This window comes from Heliangelus exortis, chromosome 5 (assembly GCF_036169615.1).
Source record: "Heliangelus exortis chromosome 5, bHelExo1.hap1, whole genome shotgun sequence".
NCBI classification, from domain to species: Eukaryota; Metazoa; Chordata; class Aves; order Apodiformes; family Trochilidae; genus Heliangelus; species Heliangelus exortis.
In genome coordinates, this window is record NC_092426.1 from 6,572,769 (window position 1) to 6,593,227 (window position 20,459).

Consider the following 20,459-nt stretch of genomic DNA (forward strand, 5'->3'; position numbering starts at 1 on the left):
GACGTACTTGGCAGCTTCTGCACTCATCTGCCAAGTTCAGTGTAATGTACTTCCAAGAGGAACATCTGGCTCTGTAATTTTGTTCCTTGGCAATGCAGCTGTTGTCTACATGGCTGGCTACCTCTCTCTGCTGGCAGCTAGGAAACTGCATTGGGGTATGCTTTGGACACAGATTGGTGCTTTATGATGTCTGGATGTTCTTGTCCTTTCCTGCATCCCCAAATTGCCTACACCTAGGAATGATTTTGCTTTGCAAATGAGTGCAAGATGCAGTCAAATTACACCTCACTGCACATGGAAGCAGCCAGGGAAGAACTGCAGCATGGGCCCATTTATCTGCTCATCAGAATGAGCAGCACAAGACCACTGTAAGACCACTTGCAGTTAACTGGTACCCATGAACATATATGGTGTCCCTATAGAGAGAAAGAAACTCATTTTATGAGAAAGTCATTTTATGGAAGCTTCACTGAGATCTTTAGTGGATCTGAGACAGAAAAGAATGAGTTTTCAAGATAATTTAAATAGAAGATTTATCAGTTCAAGAACAGTAAAAATAGAGGGTGTACAGATTTGGGGCCATGAGATCTGCTTGGGGGAGTGAAGCATTAACAACTACAGTGCTCCTTGAACACACATTGCTGTGTCACAAAACTGTCCAGTGCACCCAAAGCTTTTCAGAAACCATCAAAGTTTTACTCAACACTCAGGTAGCAATAGGTAAACAGCATGGAGCAATGATCTGAGGCTAAAAGAACGAGAGGTTCTAATTTATTCTGGAGGAGATGTTCCTAGGCAGAAGAAGCAAGGTATGAGCCAACAACAGGTGAAAGGTACCATGGTGGGTACCTTAAAGCCACCTTCAGTGGGAGCATGGGAGAAATGAGCTTTGCAAGGGACGCATGAAACAAACTGGTTAATTTTATACAATAACCACTGTTGGAAGGAGGCAGGTACTGTGCAGTGCTGAGCCACTGGGTAGCACTGAGTGATGCTTTCACATTGCATAATGCCCCATTCCATGCCAAAGGGGAAACAGTGAAGGGAGGTGTTTGCAAACTGAGCAATAAAAAGAGAAAAGACAGAAGAGGATGTAAATTATCCAGAAGTGAAGAATCAGTATGGGGAGGACAGAGTCCTTGATCACAGCAACCAGATCATGACTGGAATTTGGGATAAAACCAAGAGACTCCCTGTATGAATGGAGAAGTATCTTCTCACAACACATTTCAAATTTGTCAAGGAAAGGATGAAAGGATACCCCCTCATTCTGATAGAGCAGATGCTGGGTGAACTCTGCCACTCAATTGCATTAGAGTAAAGGAACTCGGGGCAAAACACCTCATGAAAACGAAAGTCTAAGGCCACAAAAAATAACATTACCCAAATTTGCTACATGTGGCCACAATCACATCATCTGTCCCAAATAAAGACAATTTGAGGTGTCCAAACATCACCATCGAAGAGTCTGCTCATGCCATAAGTGGGCAGAGCAGCAGCAAGGACACTGAAAAACGTTGGAGGGTTTTTGTGGAACAATGGAAAAAGTCACTTCAGAAGATTAAAAAAAAAATTCTCCTTCAGCTAATGAATGAAATTTCCCTTCTTTTTACCTTGTTTTTAAGCTAGGTTACAGGCAGTGTTCCCCCTCGAACAATGTCATTAGGGGTCTTAAAAGTCTCCAACCTTCCTGCTCCCCAGAAGGCAGGAGTTCTGACAGATCACAATAACAGAGCTTGGTAGCAAGGTAGCACAAATCCTGCCTGAAAATTGTAGTGTTCCTCCTTTAATTCTGCATGTTTTTTCCATCAAACAGCTGGGGTATTCCCTAGGATTCAAACCACAGTTGGCCTCTGATGCTCAGTATAACCTTTTGAGCAGATAAACCCACCATTTTCTGTCAGGTACAGCTAAATGTTTGTTACAGCTTCCTGATGGGTTACTATGAAATCCAGTGTCAAATTAATAAAAGCCTTAGCAAAAAAATGTCAAAGGGTCAGGTAGTGCTCTATGTTTGGGGCTGCTAATTACAGAGCAAGAGGAGAAGCTGAGCTATCACCTGCTGGTACTCTGCTCAATGGTCCTCTCAAACCAGAAAATGCCTTCACTGCTGGATGCCCAGGTCAGCTGTGAGAAGAGACAGGAAAGGCAAAGTAAATACCTTGTTAGGGGTTGAAAGCCCAAGTTTTCCCCCTGCATCATGAAAACAAATCTGTGTGTGTCCACAGAGGGGAAAAAAGTTATGACCTGGTGCCCATTGTAAGAGGTAACATCATGATCATGTGAAGTTGCTTACCTGATCAGATCTGCCCTGCTCAGATATAAATGTGGTTTCTACACTCTGGAAGGCAGGTGAAGAGCTGGGTTGCAGTATCCACCTAAGATCTCATTACTGTATTTTCGTATTCTCTTGGATTTCAAGCCCATGTTGAATCCACTCCTCCCAAAACCCAAAATTTGCCAACCTGTTGGTTCTCAAACTGACTTATGGCAGCTGGGAGCCAAGGGACTTTTCAACCAAGGAAACCCAGTAGCAGGGAAGTGTCCAGACTTGGACTTTGCTGATTGAGACAGAACAGTTGCAGCTGGCATGAGCTGAGTGATGTGACAAGATGAAATGCAAATTCAATCCCAGACAATAGGAATGGTCTCAACAGGGACAGGCTGCAACAGAGAAAGAAGCTGAACTAAGGCCCCTATATCATGTGATTTTCATTGCTTTTGTCTTTACAGTCTGATACAGCTGGGTAGGGAGAGGAAATATACTTTTCCCAGTGACAGTTCCAAGCAAACATAGGGTCACAAAATCACAGAATGGGTTTTGTTGAAAAAGACCTTCAAGCTCATCAAGTCCAACCATTAAGCCAGCTCTGCCAAGCCCACCACTAAAACATGTCCCTCAGCACCAAATCTGCCCATCTTTTAAATACCTCCAGAATGGAGTCTCCACCACTTCCCTGAGCAGTGCCTGACCATCTTTTCAGTAAAGAAATTTCTCCTAATCTCCAATCTAAACCTCCCCTGGCACAACTTGAGGCCATTTCCTCTTGTTCTATTGCTTGCTACTTGGGGGAAGCAACCTGACTAATACCTTCTTTCAGGTAGCTGTAGAGAATGACAAGGTTTTCCCTAAGCCTCCTTTTCTGCAGGCTAAACAACCCCAGTTCTCTCAGCTGCTCCATGTAAGAGGAGTTTACAACCCTTCACCAGCTTCATCCCCTTTCTCTGGACTCAGAGGAGTCCCAACCTAAGCCCTCAGCTAAGTGGTACCCACAGGGCAGTTTTGCCATCTTACTCTCAGTCCTCCCCAGATACTGCAGCATGACAGATCCCACAGCAGGAAAATCTTAAAAACAGCTTGTCTGGCCCTGGTCTTGCACTCAGAGCAACCTCCTGTAGGCACAGCACATGACCCAAAGGCATCCAACCTAGCAGGAGATAACCACTCCTTTACAAGGCAAGGGCATGGGCTGCTATTTCTAGCAACATCACTGCCTCACTCATCAGCTGGATAACCCTTTCCCTTCTGGTTCCCTGACTGTCATTCACACCTTTAGGCTGCAAATACTATGAAGCTGGGGTTGCTGAGTTTCCCTGTACCTTTGTATAACATTTAGTGCAAGAGGAGCACATTTCCACTGTGGTCTTCCCAGCACTGCTGAATGCAGGCACAGAGTGACTGCAGCAGGGGCCAGAATAGGAGCAGAGCAATTAAATCAAGATATTATGCAAACATTATACAAGAAGACAAACTAGACCTTCTACTGAGATAAAAAGTGCTGGTTTATTTATTCCTTGTTTCCACAAACATGCACTCACCCAGTTCCATCAAAAGTGAGGCAGGCACTGACATGGTTGAGTGCTGAAAGGCTGTTGCTCTGCTATTCACAGCATGACAAGTGGCAGGAAGATCTGTCACATGAACCCACTCTCATATGGATTCCCAATGAATTGTTTTCCAGTCCCCTTCACCTCAGCGCAAATTTGGAAAACAACCAATACCAGAACCTAGTCAAAAATGCTGGGAAATCTCATGGACACAGATTTTCAGAGAAGGCTGGCAGATCCTTCTCTGGGAAAACCTATAAAGGAAGTTCCATTTTTTTATGTCTTTTCCCTCTTTTTTCCCGCCTTTTCTTTTCTTTTTCGTTCTTTATATTTCCTTTTTTTTTTTTGGTTTAGTTTTTTTTTATTTTTGTTTGTTTGTTTGCTTTGGGTTTTTTTCACCAATAATCAAAATCTGGCCCAGGATGGTCCAAGCTAAACTGAAAGAAGTCTGGAAATGTGTGGTAGCAATCTGAGTTGTACTTCCAATCTGCTAAAAAATTAACAGTGCTTAAGACACCTGGGAATCTGGAGGATAAATGTACATAAGCACCATGTACCATGCCATTATTCAGAGAGTTAGTGAATTACTTTAATTTAGGATTATTATTTGTATTATTTACCCAGTAACTAACACAGCAAAATTGGTCTCAATTGCCATTTTGATAGCGGGTGAAGATCTGAAGATGATCTACAGTAAGGAATAAAAATCACTGGAGCATTTCAAACAGTGATGGTAATTTCAAAACTGTAATGGTAACAGCCTGAAATGAAGCATTTTGTTCCTGATATTCATTTGCTACCAAAGGAGAAAGCTCTCCCAGGTGACAACGGGAAAGCTGTGACATTTTCCAGGAATCCAGCACCTTTCCTAATCAGGTAGGACTGAAACATGGCTGGTAGGCCTGCAGAATGGACAGGAAGGATTGAAACACTTCTGGAAGCCACCAGGTTTCTTTGCTGTTGTGCACTAAAACAGGATCTTCCACGTGGGGCTCTCGGCTGAGCTGGTGATGGTTGTGAAGGTTGGTGACTGAACATGGGAGAATGGATGTGTTTCACCAGCATCACAACCTCCATGGCCAAGGTGTTACAGACAAATTGGTCTGGAGGGTATGATTGCAATGGTGGAGTGGAAAATGAAGAAGCCAGTTTATGACAAAAAGAAGGGTTCACATCTGGGTTGCCTGACAAAAGCAACATATGGTCAAGGGGCTCAGATGAGCACAATGGGAAAAGCTTCTTCAAGTGCTACTGGTGCTACCTACTGAGAGCAGACTGTGTCACCAGATCTTCTGCATTATTTTAAAGCATGAATATTGAGACTCTTCTGCTCCTCTCACTGATGAGTAAAGTTCCTTCAAGGAAGGTTTAAATTACAGATGTTTATCAGCTGCTGGCTGTTTTCAAGTTAGTTCCTCTGATGTTTTATTTCATATGTTAAACTCCCTTCTTTAAAGACAGTCTGTACATAGAGTACTGACACCCTCAGAGAGAGGATATGGAGGCCTCTACCCAAAAGCCATTTCCACAGGCAAGGAGGAGAAGTTACATGCTTCTCTGCCTGTTCAAAAATGTGATGTTCATCCCAGCACAAGCCAAAAAATCAGCTCTGATGCCTGCAGGATGCAAATCAGAGGGATAAAAAAGGTAATGGATCTCCCTGATACCTCCTAGAGCTTTGCTGTAAGAAACAGGAACCTGTATCTGACTATTAGCAAATATTTCATGAACACTGCAAAGGAATTATGCTGGAGTCAAGCTCAGTCAATAATAGTTCACTGGGAACTGATCCCCATATTATTCACCATACTTGTAGTCCCCATCACTATTGTTTTGGCAGAAAGAAAGATATTAATGAGAGCCTAGTGACTAAAAAGTCATTATTTCCTCTGTGACTAGAGGGTTCTGTACCATTTTTTTATATACACTGCAGTGCGGGTCCTCAGAGGTGCATATGGGAAGAAGCACATAAAATACATATGCACAGCACTTTACATTGAGACAGAGGAAGAGATCAAGCTTTGGTGCATCTGACCATAAAATCACAGAGTAGGTGAGGCTGGCAGGGACCTCTGGCTCTCATCTGGCCAACCTCCCTACCTGCTTAAGCAGGGCTACCCTTGAAACAGTTGTTGAGGCCTATGCCTGGACAATTTTTGAATGCCCCCTAAGATAGACACTCCACAACATCTCTGAGGCATTAGTGGGCTTTTGACTCCAATGAAGTGGAAAAAAATTAGAAATTCTTATGAGTCAACTTTGCTCATTTAATCTCTGCAGATATCACTGCTGTAAAACAGATTTTCAGGAAGACTGCTTGGTCTCAAGTCTTTCTGAGCTAAGGAAAACAACCTACAAGGATTCCTGCCATTTAATAGAAGCAATTTTACTGAAGCAAACCTAGACAGCTCTGAGATGGTGTGAAATCTGCAGACAAGTTCATTTTATATAAATGTGCCATGGTGGGAGAAGGGGGAGCAGGGAGAGGAAGCCCTGACCCTTAAGAGCTTCATGGGGCTGGCTCAGCTGGTTGCAGCCCGGCACCACACTGCAGCATTTAACAGCCACAGCTCCCCAGTGAAAAACCATACCTACAATTCACAAATGGCCACTGAGAAACAAGCAGAGCTTCCTCCTGAAGGGTGTCAGAACCTTCTCAGGGGAGGAATGAGCCAGACAGCAACAAGAGGAGGCACAAATGGGTGAAAGAGTTTCTAAACCAGCCTGAGAGCCAGGAACTCTGTCTGCAAAGCTGTGACTGCAGCTTGTGCCACACACAAACCAAATACCTTAGCACAGGTACATGAACAGCTGTGTCACCTGCAGCAAAAGCTCTGCTGAGCTCTACAGACCTTGCACAGATCTCTTGGAAAGCACTGGGATGTATGCTTTAAGGATCACAGGAACACATTTCCACAGCACAAGCTCAGAGCTTGGAGCTGGGTGCAATTTTTTAACCCCTTAGAGGTGGCTGAGGAGGGAAGCAGGGCTGTGCTAGCACAGTTGGATCAGGAAGGTGGGAATGGGCCATGGGATCTGCTGAAGGTGATGGGACCTGGCTGTCCCCTTTGCAGGGAGCTCTGGAGAATCACTGCAGTCACTCCCTGGAGCTCTCACTTACCCCTCTGTGACAGCCCAAGGTACTCACCAGGTGTCTGATGGCTTTTGGCCATGGGAAAACCTTGGCATTGCAGTTCATTGGTGCAGAAAGATAAGCAGCCACTGAGATGAGTTATCTCAGCCTATACACACACCCTCTCTGAGTCCTCTTTCCCCCACTGGTCAGCTGCCAAGAAGCCCCTTGCATTTTGCTCTCACTACAAAATTATCTGTGAGGAACCAGCAGGCACTACAAATTTAGACTCTGCCTCCACCTCTCCCTCCCCCTTCCATTGCCTGCTCAGGTACTTGTGAGTCCTAAGGCACTAACTAACCCTATCACTAACTTTAGGCCTCCTGCAATTTTAAGTACCATTTCAGCAGCCTAGGTAGGGTGCCCACATTCTCTCACTTGTTTTACCAGCCCACCCAGACACCTGTAAAGCAGTGCATACAAACCTTCTAATTGCTACAAAAGGAGCAAAGCAAACCCCTGCTGCCAGCACTCCTCCCATATCTCTGTCACTGGTGGGAAGCCAAGCTGTCCCCAGAGCAAGCTGAGGGATTTCAGACAGAAGAAAACCAACATGAAGAAAAACAAACAGAAAAAGATTAGGAGAGTTTCCTACAATTTTCTCCTATAACAAGCTGACTGTGAGGTTAGACCAAGCATTTTCCTCGTGACAGTCAGCAAGTGGATTTGGCTTTGCCATGGGGTCACCACACCCTTCAAACAACGCAGGAGATGGTCCCTGCCCTGAGGATTAGCAGTATAAATAGATAGAAGAAAAGAAAGCATTCCTCATCCCTGTTTTACACATGAGATAAGGGCATCCTTAAAGGATCTGCTCCACTTGCACAAGTGGGAGCAACAGGTTTGGAAAAAGAGTGCTCCCTGTTCTCATTGCAGTGCCTTTGCCACGAGGCTGTGCTGAGAACAGGCTCAGAAAAGGGACACAAGAGAAAAAACACCAACTGCAATCTTGCCATCCTTCTGCTCTCCACCTTGGTCTCCTCCCTCCTGCCTGCTCCTGGAATGCAAAGGCAGCACCAGCCTTCTGCTTATTTTTGAGCAGAGGCAGAAAGATCACATGAAGCACAAAAGCACATTCCTTCCCTGAAAGCAGCCCCCTCCCTTCTTTCCAAGAGAGTAAAAACTCTGCATGAATGTTTTATGAATCAGCCGTGTGTTCATTTCAGAGATGAAGCCAGCTTGGCAATCTGGCCTCAAAAGGGGAAGCTGAAAACCTACAGATTCCAACTGGCATAGTTTAGAACTTTTTCCCCCATTGGAGGCATTACATTTGGTCACATTTAACTCAGGGAAGTTTCTCTGCTTTTAAAGAAATTGCAGATAATGCCCCAAGCCTTACTTGGAGTTGAACAAAACAGATTTGTCCCTTTAATGACTTCACTGAGTGGATGCACACACGGTGCTAATTGGTGCCAATTTTGATACCCTGGGTGCAGCTTGATTTCCTGATTGCACTCCTTTTACACTCCCAGCAGTCCACCATCTGCAGAAGCAAATGCCATTTCAAGGCACAGATGAGGTTCCCCCTTGTTTAACCTCCTGCTGTATTGCTCATACTAAAAGAAATGCAATTTAGAAAAAAAAACCAGCAAAAAACGTGGAAAACATTGTAGGTAGAGAGGAAGAAATTGTCTAAAGAGATATTTTCCTACTATGCTAATCCCAGGATGAACCCTTACCTGAGTCTACTCTCTGCTGTCATATAGGAGAGGGTAAACAGCATTTGTCAGACACCAGTCCTACTCCATGGAGAGGGAGAAGGACATATATATGTCTGCAATTCCCATTATATAGCAGATGTCTCTGGGAAGCCAGAGGGAATTCTGGTGGAAAGGCCAAGAATCATCCTTTGTTGACCTCAGCTCCCAAAAGTCATTTGGTTTATAAACTCACCTTCCCAAATGGCACTAATTATATCCATGGCAGCAGCATGAAAAAAGGAACCTCCTGCTGCTGGCATGGACCACCGTGGTGCTGATGGTGGCAGCATGACTGATGGTGTGTGAGGGCTGTAGAGAGGCTTCCTCTCATTCAGCAAGCCCCAAAGCTGAACCTCAGCACCTGCCCTTCAGCAAGCTGCCTCCAAAAAGGCTTCACACAGAGCACTTCCACCCCTCCTGTATTCTCAGTTATTTTTCCTCCTTCATTTGCTGCTTCTGCTTTTCAATACATTGAATTCACTTTAGGTTTCAGTGACAACTTCACTGGGCTGGGAGACTGATGGATGGAGCTGCAAATAAGGAAGGGAAGAGAAGATGGAGAGAATAAGGATAAAATGTCCTCATTTCCATTATTTTTGGCACAATAGGGAGGGCCACACAGTCAACCCAAGAACAAAGAGGAGACATCCCACAGGTGCTCAATCCAGGAGGCTCCAGTGAGAGTATGGTGACTATAGGGATGTTTTAAAGTCCAAAATTAATTTAAATGCAAAGTTCTGTCTCTTACTATATCATAGTCCAGGAAAGGTCTAGAGTCTGATGGCCAGTGAAACCTGGTTTTGAACAACACAGTAGTAGTTCAGCTTAATATGGTTCTGCTATGCTGATTCCAATATGGATACAATCTCTACCCTAAAAAAAGTCTGACAGTATAAACAGACGAGACAACGGATAAGAAAAAATGTGAGAAAAACTGCCTGAAGTCAATTTACAGTTCAGTGGCAGTGCCAGAAACCTCATTCCCACATTAGTGTTGGTAGGTGGAAGGAAGGAGGCTGGACAAGGCTGTTTCTAGCAGCAAGAGGTGTGGAGAAAAGTTTCACAGTAGTGCAGCCCCCTTAAAAAACTCCCATCTCATGGAGCTGCCTCTTGTGGGTGAGAATGTGGAGACAGACCTGCTCTGAGAGGATTTAGGAGGATAAGGCCTAAGGACAGATGAGGATCCCATAGAATCAGTCAGGTCTGGTGAGGAGAACAGTCTGTGACTGTCAAGTTTTAATCTCATAACATTGCACACAGGAAAACCACCATGTTCCAGGAGGCACTGGGGAGAAACTTGGCAACAGGAGGTCTGTCCAGGGAAACAGGCTGTCCAGGTGGTGGTAGATGCCCCCTCCATGGAGACATTCAAGGCCTGGTTGGATGGGACTGTGAGCAACCTGAAATAGTCAAAGATGTTCCTGCTTTTTGCAGGGGGTTGGACTAGATGGGTTTTAAAGGTCCCATCCAGCCCAGATGATTCTATGAAGAGCAGGGAGAGCACAACACAGCATCACGGTGTTCTTTTCCCTCTGCAAGCTTGCAGAGAAATACAGAATAAATTGGCAAACATAGTGCTCATTGCTGAGCTAATTAACAAATTTGCAAGTCCTTCATCTCCTACAGATGTTCTCACCAAAATTTCTTGGGCCAGCCTTGAACATGCCAATCTCCAAGGAAGCTGCTCCAGGGACCACCCTGTCAGACCTGTCCTGATGAAGATGAAGCTCATGCTTCAACACAGATGTGCTGGAATTGGATATAGAATGCAGCCCCAGGAATAGATCTGCTGCCAGTTAATTTGTTAAGGTCAGAGGCACTTCATCTAGAGCAGAGCTTTTTGCTTGAGAAGCTTTTCTAGACATTGCCTTAGGTGATGTCTTTACTCCCCAGTGCTAATAGCACTGCCCACACCTATTATGGAAAGGCTGAGAGAAATGGGTTTGGTCAGCCTTGAAAAGAGGAACCTTAGGGGAGATCTTATTACCATGTACCAGTATGTAAAGCATGGCTAGCAAGATGATTACTCCCTTTTTACAAGGATTCACATGGAGAAGACAAGGGCTAATGGGTAGAAGTTACTTCTGGGGAGATCCCAATTGAAATCCAGAGGAATTTTTTTCACCATGAGAACAATTAGACACTGGAATCTCCCAAGAGCAGTGGTGGATTCCCCTACATTGGACACTTCTAAGGCTCAGCTTGACAGAGTGCTGGGCCACCTCATTTAAACTATAACTTCATCTAGAAAGTTTGGACTAGATGATCCTTGAGGTCCCTTCCAACCTAACATTCTAAGATTATGGTCTTTTTTGGCCTCACTTCTTGCCATGGTGGTCTTGGGCAGAAGCTTGTAAAACAAGTATGAAACAGATTGGGTTGGATACCATACAACAACTTGCATTTGAACAACCTATCCAAGCTTTCAGACTCGTTGGGTTCACTTTTGTACTTCACCCACATATTTCCAAGCTTCATGGCTTGGAACCAGCCTGCTCTTTTTGGATTTGTGAGATGGGAAAGGCTGAGATCTTGTGAGCAAATCTGACCATTTCTAACCTGATTAGTGAAAGAGCAAAAAAGCCCTTGATCCAGATTAAATCAGCAGAACTTCTTAGCTGTGCTAATCATTACCAATGACCCTGTGATTTCCACACTCGTAGGCAGCTTAGTTGTGCAGAAGTAGTCATAGAGGAGTCGAAACCTGTACAGTGACTGCAGAAGGGTCAGCTCAACCTAGAACATTGTCACTTGCAATTTTCAGGTTAAGAAATCTTTTGTATAATGCAACAGGATTGTCTCAAACTTTACTTGATGTCTGGAGGACAGGACTGGCTGTTAATTCACTCAGGAGATTCGGGGAGAACTTTGGTGCCTACTCAGCTACATCATAGCTAGAGGCAAAGGCTTGGAGTTTCACCTCCACTGAAGCTAGGAAAAAGCTTAAAGAGAAAACCCTATAACACTTGATGCCTCTCAAGATCACCCAGCTGTGCTGCTAATGGTGGAAATGATCATTTGGAAAACAGGGATTTAGGTGCCCAGAGCTCACAAGTTTTTTTTTTATAATCCTCAGCTTTGGGCTGTGGTTTTGAAACTAAGAGGATGCAATCTGATCTCCTAACTGAGGGAAATACTTTAGTGATGCCCAGTGGCAGTGGGGGTGATGTCTATCACTGCCTACCAGGATTCCTGCTGTCAGCACAGAGGAGATCACGATGAAGTTCAAGAATGTGAATCACAGTGCACAGGTTATTGAATGACCAAGACTCCTGATAAGAGACAGCAACCAGCTCCCTGGGGCTCTCCTGGTAAACAGACAAACCTTGTTCAATATTCTTCACACGTTTTATCCACTACCTCCTTTTCAGGATGATGCTCAGAGCTGGTCCAGCACAGTTGGATCACTGAAGAGTTCTGTCAGACATGGGGCTTCACCTGTGCATGGGAGGCTGCTGGCAGGTCTGCTGCAAAAGTTGAGGGACACACAGCTTGGGGTTAAGGATGCTCATTATTAAGGTTGTGTTTGTTCTTACACTCCCAGGTGTGCACAGCTCCCAACCTCTCTCTGCCTGGGGGCATTTTCTTCTAAACAGGCATGAGCAAGGCAGGGGAAGTGCTTAGCACCACTGTGCCTCCCCATGGAGCTCCAGTGGGGGTTGTTTCCCCCTTTCAAAGACTTTGAGGATGGTGGAGGGGAAGTGAAGCCAGCAGGATGTGCTGGGCTGATGTACTGGGGTTTATGTTAATGTCTGGCTCGTTTCTGCTGGAAATTGCAAAATCTTTCCTGTGGAAGTAACAGGGAACTTGGCCCTTCTTGCTCCTATAGATTTCAAGATATATACACATACATATATATATGTATTTAAATGGAGAGAAGACTTAGAAGGCATGTGAAATACCAGAACAAAACAGATGAGGGGGCAGGAATCATACAGTTTAAAGCTGGTTTTCCACAGACTGCTATGGGGTGGATTTATTACTTTTTTAAAAAGAAATTTAATTCCTGTAACACTTGATTCCTCATTTTTCCCTGTCTATGTTTACATATTTACACTGTGGGTGGAAGGAAACCCCCCTTTTTTTTTTCTTTTCTTTTTGGGTGGATGAGGGGAAATGCAAGAGAAACTTTCTGAGAGCCTGAACTGAAAAATCTATTACTGCTTATTTTTAACAGAGTTCTCTAAAGAGCCTATAGACACAGATAGTTGACATTACACTCTATATTTACCCACTATACCTTCTCTCTGCCTTCCCACCTCCACTTTCCCCTCCCAAACTTAAGAAAATACTTATTCCAAGATGAGAGGAGCTCAGCCAGATAATCCTGAGACAGAGGAGCAGCTTGCAGCCTCCCCGTGTCCCTCCTGGCCCTGGAGCTCCAACACCCTCATCCCTCACAACCTCTCCGAAATCCTCCTGGGTGCCGGCAGCTGGGAGAGCAGCTTGGGATGGAGCAGGGAGCCTAAAAACTTCGGTCTGCAGAGAGACCTCTAGTGTTATTCTTTCTCCATGTCCTGGCAGAGTTCCTCCAAAGTACAAATACACACAGAGCTCCCATTGTTTGCAGCCCTTCACAAGCCCACTGATCCTAATATGGAATTCAGCAGGAAACCCATGATTTCCTGACACACAGCAAGCTGGAGAAAGAAAGGAAAAACTCCATTAAAAACCTCCAGGCTCTCCTCCATGTTAGAAATGAAATGGAAAATGGAGTGGATTTAACAGGAATCTCAGATTCCTGCGGCCAAGCTGGAGGAAGGGAGACGTGAATCAAAGCTGCAGGCTGCTGATATTTTTTAAGTCGCAATAAATACCGAGAACTCCGGGGCAGGATGAGGATTTCCTGACTCGGAAGAAGGAGGAAGGACAGATCGCGTTTTTTATTATATTCCTCTCTGTATATTTAATTTATTCACTCCGATGATTCTCTGGACTGATCTGGTAATTGTTAGAAGTGGCTGTGACAGCCTGGAAACATTAGTATGATTTCCTGAGTTTGAGATTTGCTGCGCACCCCCATCCCCCCCCAGCACCACCACCACCCCTCCTTCTCCAAACTTCAGGAAAAGTCAATACAATCACACTTCATTTTTCCTTCATGTGCACTTGGAAGTCCTGGGAGCAGCAAGAGCAGCAGCAGCAGCAGCAGCAAGAATGAACTGCAAGAAAGAAGATGACAACTGCACTGATGGGAGCAGCAGTAACACGAAGAAGATGTTAAAATGCGTGGTGGTTGGGGACGGTGCAGTTGGGAAAACCTGTTTGCTGATGAGTTATGCCAATGATGCCTTCCCTGAGGAATATGTTCCCACTGTGTTTGACCACTATGCAGGTAAGAAAGTGCTTTGAAAGAAATTTATTTGAGAGCTTGCAGGAGGGAAGTCAAGGAAGCTCAAGGAGGGGAGAGGATGGTTCAAAGGGGATGTATGGGTTGCTTCTTGTCCAGGAATGGGATTCAGGCCTGGATGGTAGCCAGGCAGCTTGGATGGCAGCTCGTACAACTGGGGCAATGCAAGATTTATTCTGAGAATTTATTTGTTTGCTTCCAAAATTTATTTTGATTTTGGCAAATAGGAAGCATTAGGGATGCAATTAAATCCTCTGGATTTTTGGGACAACAAATATAATTCTGCCTCCATCAATTCATATTCTTCGTTTGTTTTGGAAGTTCTGAACTTTGCAGGTTGCAGTTATAAAGAAGTATACATATAAATTTATAGACATAAAAATGTATATTATCGATTATCTTGTGCCTCATGGCACTGAAACATAAATTAGAGAATTTAAATCCTATTTAGGGAGTAATCTTTGAGAAAACCAGCATAGTTTCTTCCAGTCCTCTGAGGATATATTTCTCCTTTCAGAGACATTTGTTAATCCATCAATAAATACACTTTAATATTATTACTTTATAGCAGGCAAAGCAGAAGTGGGGATTATTTTGAGTACTTTATATTGAGGGAATTTGTAGTATAAGAAAAAAACAAAACATTATCAAGATCATTGATGATGTTCACTGCATTGTTGTGTGAAACAATCCCACACACTAAGTATACTACTAAGAGGCCTCTTTCTGTAGCAGTTACTTACTTTACCCAGCTGTGTCCAAAGTTATTAAGCAGATGGTGAGATAGGCTACAACTGTTGCTGAAAATTCTGCTTAAATTTTCCTATCCCAAATTCTGCTGGTTTTCTTCTTTCAGTGCTCCTTTGGCTCGCTGCTGTTGTTTATGAGATCCCTGAAAAACAGATTCTAGAAGCACTGCAAAACTCATTGCTTATCGTGCAGCAGCAGTTGGAGTTTCCATCATTCTCTCCCCACCTCCTTAAAAACTGGATTTTCATGGCGTGGCTTATCATAGATTTGGTATTCTGTAATGGGAAAATCTCTGTTTTCATTCTGGCTTCGTGTCAGGTTTAGCAGATGAACTGGCCAAACACGAAAGCTGTGTAATTGCAGAATCTGATCCATGAAAATGTGAAGTCCTCTTCCTCCACCAGAGTGGGCAGTGTCACTTCTAACGCGAGCAACGCTCTTTACTCTTCCCTTCCCACCAGAGAGATTAAATGAGCATTTTAGAAAAAATCCTTTACCCAGACAAGATGTAAGAAAGAATATTGTGGCGTGTAAATACGTACTCCCAGGAGTCAAAAACCCTAGGGAAATCAGGCTACGTGAGTTTATGGCTTATATTGCAACAGCACCCACTTTCCCATGATAAGCTGAGATCTGCTTGTCCCTCACAGCCCCACGCCCCAGTATGATGCCAATCCCAGCATAATAATACCACTCCTCTCTCTCTCCCATGCCCTGCAAATACCTCTGTGTATGGAAAAAGCCATATGATAGCTGGTTCCAGACCATATATGCCTCAGAGGGCTGGGAGGTTCGGGTGTGAGCATGGGGTTGTGGGGACACAGAGGGACTGGTGGGGGGAACACCCGGAGTTTCTCTTCCCTACTCAGGTGACTCGCAGGGATTTGCTCTGAGTTTGTTTTCTCTCTGTTCAAAGTGGTAGAAATTTTCTCAAAAGTTACTGGGGGAGAGAAGGGCTGAGAGATGGACAGGCAGATGAAGGGCTTAGCTGCATAATCCTTATTTCCTTAGGTGCTAGGTAAAAGAAGTATGCATGCACTTCTAAATTAAGCTACATTATCAGGGTTTGAATGTTTAGACCTCTAAAATATCTCCAGCTATTCTTATTTACCTCCTTAACTACTACAGCACATAAATATAAACTAAGAATGTTTTCAGTGAGAAAGTTCAGAAAGATAAGGACAAAAATAGCTCTGCATATTAACATGCTATTCTGAAACAAACCCTGTCCAGCAGCAATGGTCAGAACTAGCATTGATTAAAAATGGAATTACAGTTTTTTAAGAAACCCCATAATTTATTAAACCAATTTCACCACAAAACTGCACACAGAATTCAACAGTGGAAATTATTTCTGGAGCATGGTGCTGGAAAAAATCCCACTCATAAAACATTGAAATATTACATGACATAAACTATAATGAAACTTATTTTAGATACTGCAGGTACTGAGACAGAAGAGCTCATCTGGGGCAGCCTTACCCCTGGGTAAGGATACTTAGGATATTTTGTGGCAACTGCCCCTTCCACATCTATCTGCACGGCAGCCTGAGGTCAGTAAGAGGGATGGAACGGTGATACCGTGGGCTACAGAACCATGGGCTTGGTGGTACCACAGGCACCATGGCACACAGGGAGGCTTCACACCCAGGCAGATCCTGCAGGATGGTTGAGGCTCTGGAAAATAACACTGAATTTACCCCAGGGAACTGGTGTGTTTCTTCCCTTGTTCTGCCAACACCAACTGGTTTTAGCTTTCCCAAACAAGCTGAAATGGTTTGATTCAGTTCTCCTGTGCTGGAAATGCTCAAAAGCAATTAACTGCTGTATCTTATTGCAAAGCTGCACTTTTCCATGGAAGGTTTCTCACCCAGCAGTGGTGTGTTAGCATGTGCTGCCTCTTGCCTTGCTGGGTCACAACCTGGTTGTGAGTCCCAGGACATTTACCAATGTCCCTCTTTTTGATAGAAAAAGAGTGAGGGGGAAAGAGGAATACATTAAAAAATCAAGGGTCCCAGTGGTGATCTCAGAGCAGTTTCTCACTGCCACGACTCCAGTGACTTGGGAGAGACAGTGATGCTATCCAGCCCAGCCTTGGGAAAAGGTCCAGGGGCTCCAGAGGAACCAGGGCTGTGGCCAAGGCATTAACCATTCATGGCCCTGAAGCACTGGCCCTGTTTACTTGCCCTGATGCATCACATCTTTTTAACTGCATCCCCTGGAGAAGGTCCCAAAGGCCCAGGTGAAGCAGGTGAACCTACCAACAAGGGTGGCCCAGAGAAAGCAGTTGACATTTTAGAGCCCTGAGCTCCAATATTATGAGGTCTGTCGAGTACTTCTCCAGTGCCTTTCACATGAAAGGGCTTGAAATCACTTTATAAAATATAGGCCCAACCTACCTCCAAGAAAATCAAAGGCATCATGTGGATTTCACCCTGGGAAGGAACAGGCATCCTGCAGGTATCTCACACAGCATTTCCAACTCAGATGCAGGGATGCCTGGGGCAAAAGGCTGTTGGTGTCTTATCGTGTATGCAGCTGCACTGAACAAGAGAAGTTCAAACAAGTTATTAGATACCCACTAGTAATATGCTGCCACAGATTTCACCCACATTCCACAAAAATTAATATTTTCAGGGCTTATTGTTAGTGTTGGGGTGTGATGGATGTCAAATAGGACCAGAGGCAAAGCCAGGCAGCTGGGGAAGGCAAATTCATTTGGATATGAAACTGAGTTCTTTTGTTGGATGCATGGAAGTTTACAAGACTGGTTATTTCTCAAGGCATTTTGAAGAGGTTTTTCTTGAGGCCAGAGCCCTGAGTAGATTTCCTTACCTTTGGTGAAGTTCCAAGTCACACACTGAATGCATTGAGCCACAAGTTAAATAGCTGTTTTTAGGGCAGGCAAACCAAAGTGTGACCCCAGTGACAAACAGGATATCACTGGCAGTAGCTGTAACAATAGGGATGTAAATGCTTTAATGTGCTGGTTCCATTCCATCTTTTGAACATCAAATGCTGATTTTCCATGAACAATGGTCTCTCATACAGCGTGACTTATATTGTGTTTAACTATGTGAGGTTATAAGTGTTTAATTAGGGCTGAGGTTGTACTAACAAAAAAATCAAATTCAACCAATGGAGATGGTTTAATAGTACCAAATTAACTGGCTTACTCTGGAGACAGAAGGGAAATGGGTGTTGTTTTCTACTTACACAGCCATCAAGCATCTTGTTTGATATTGGTGAACCCTAAACATTTTTTGCACTAAATCTGTTCACCCTGGAACTTATATTCAAGCTTCCTAAAGAGGTGATCAGTATCTCAACCCACTGACACCTTGTCAGTGTTTAAAAGGCATTTGGACAATGTCCCTAATAATATGCTTTAACTTTTGGTCATCCCTGAAGTGGTCAGGAAATTGGACTTGGGTATAATTGTAGGCCACTTCCAGCTGGAATTATTCTATTCTTTTCTATTCTATTGTAAAAGTGCATTTTTTGAAATGTAAAAAAACCTCTGTGGTTGAGGACCTGTACCAATGCCATATTGCTAACTTAACCCCCAGTGCAGAAAAAGGTGAATGAACTTTTTAGATGCTTGAAGTCTAAGGAGGAGAGTGTGGTGAGTCTTAGAATCATAGAATCATAAAATCATGTGGGTTGGAAGGGACCTTAAAGATCATGTAGTTCCAACCCCCCTGCATAAGCAGGGACACCTCCAGACCAGGTTGCACAATACCCCCTACATCTTGGCCTTAAACTCTTCCAGGCAGGGGGGATCCAAAACTTCCCTGGGCAATCTGTTCCAGCATCTCACCACCCTCACAGGAAAGAATTTTTTTCCTAATGTCTAACTTAAGTCTCTCATCTTCAAGTTTTAAACCATTGCTTAAACTGTCAAGTTCAGGCATAGCACGTAGTGGGATGTCATGCACATAGCTTTAGGAGCCCAAATTGCATCTTTGGTAAATGAAAGAAGTTGGTCCCTCCTAAGGAGAACTGCAAAGCATCTGTAGTAAAGACATAGAGTAGATGGCATAAATAGGTCCTCCCTCCCCTCATGTGTCAGTACAAACTGGTGAACATTTATAAATAGTGAATCCATTTGAAAAAAATTAGCAATGGCATGTGATCAGCTAATGAATTGCATGCAGAGCATTTCAGCCATGACTGAAGCTCTGTAACTTAAAAGCAATATAGATGACAGCCATTAGTTCCTGTTAGGAGACCCTTTTTTTTTGTTGTTCTTTAGTGATGATACAATCTAATCTGCCTCACTTTGCACTGAAGTTGGCTGGAGTGCTCACGGGTCTCACAATGAACTTAACCCCACTGTCCAGGAAAGCCTTGCTGGAAGGGAAAGTCTTCTCCTCTGGCATGTTTAGCAGCACAGGAGCAGGGCTACTGCTCCTTCCCAGAGCAGGCAGCTTGTGCCTGTGCAAAGACATAAATCTATTCCATCCTGCCCATATGCCAGAGCACTGGTTCAGTTCCCTGTGCCTCATGCCCTCCCATGGGAGACAGTGGTTGGAAGTGGGCATCAATCACGGGGCTGTCCATGGCTGGTCACACTCCTGGTGCAGGCAAGGAACACCCAAATGTGCCTGGGACCACCCTGACAAGGTCAGCAGGCCATGCACCAAGGAGTTTTGCCCTGCAGCCTCTCCCTATGGGAAAGGAACCACCGACCAAGATATGGTAGAAACCAGATGGGAGCTGTAACATCCCAGATTTCTCCAGCTGCAGGCAGAAAAGCACATACTTTTGACGTGCAAGTTACTTTTAATTGCTAATGAAGGCTGGTTTTGACCCATCTCTGCTTGCCATGGTGTATGAGGAAAGAGTTAAACCTCACTTTTCATGACCTCACAGTCATACCATCACTTTTTTCACCTATTGAAACAACTTCATTAGACAGGAAGAGGCTGCACGAGGAGCTTTTCAATTTCTGCACGGGTGCTGCCGTGGGAGTCTCCACACCACCACATTCTTGAGACAGTTGTCTCCTATAAGCAGTCTTGGTAGCACATTAGAGAAACCTTTCAAACAGTGTTTGGAGTCATTAAACTCAAAGAGCTATAAATAGCACTGAAAGAAAACTGTGGTGTTTATTTGTATGGATGTTTGCACTGAGGGTTTTTTTTTTTCCTTTTTAATGTTCTTCCAATTCTGACCATACAGATGGGAACTTTACCTTTAACACAGGAAAGCATTAACTCTTGTAAGATCTGGTTCTTTAGACTAACACAGAATAGATATGTTAATTTTGCCTCTCAGGAGTTGAAAGGTCTTCTCTGCTTATCTTCCCTGTTATCATCCAGAATAAACCAGGGATCTCAATAAAACATTCAGTGTATGACAAAACACATTTCTGTTGTGCATCTCCCCAGGTTTTCATTCCTGGCACCACCTCTGCAATTTGAAGTTTTGGATTTTTTGAAGAGAAATTTTACAGAAATGCTAATTTTGAGGTTCCCACAGAAGGTTAAATTCTGTGTCCTGTATCTCATAAGCCCAAGAGAATCCAATGATCCTCATGCTTTTTCATATCCAGGAAGCCCAGGCAGTATTTATACCAGAAAGTTTCTTTCTGCCTGAATCACCATGGTTATTCCACATCCAAATGAAACAGGCACTGTACACTTCCAAGCTTCTTAAGACCTTTTCCTTCTGAAGGTGTTTTACTGTATGTGAA

The 20,459-nt window shown here is 44.0% G+C and overlaps 1 protein-coding gene across 1 annotated transcript in view; it reads left to right on the forward strand.

The window, feature by feature from the left end:
• The first annotated feature begins 13,309 nt into the window (after positions 1-13,309).
• RHOJ (ras homolog family member J) overlaps positions 13,310-20,459 on the forward strand; it is a 60,915-nt gene continuing 53,765 nt past the window's right edge. The window contains exon 1 of the mRNA XM_071745318.1: positions 13,310-13,996. Within this exon, the coding sequence (XP_071601419.1) occupies positions 13,819-13,996 (178 nt within the window). The 5' untranslated portion in view covers positions 13,310-13,818. The remainder of the gene's footprint in view (positions 13,997-20,459) is intronic.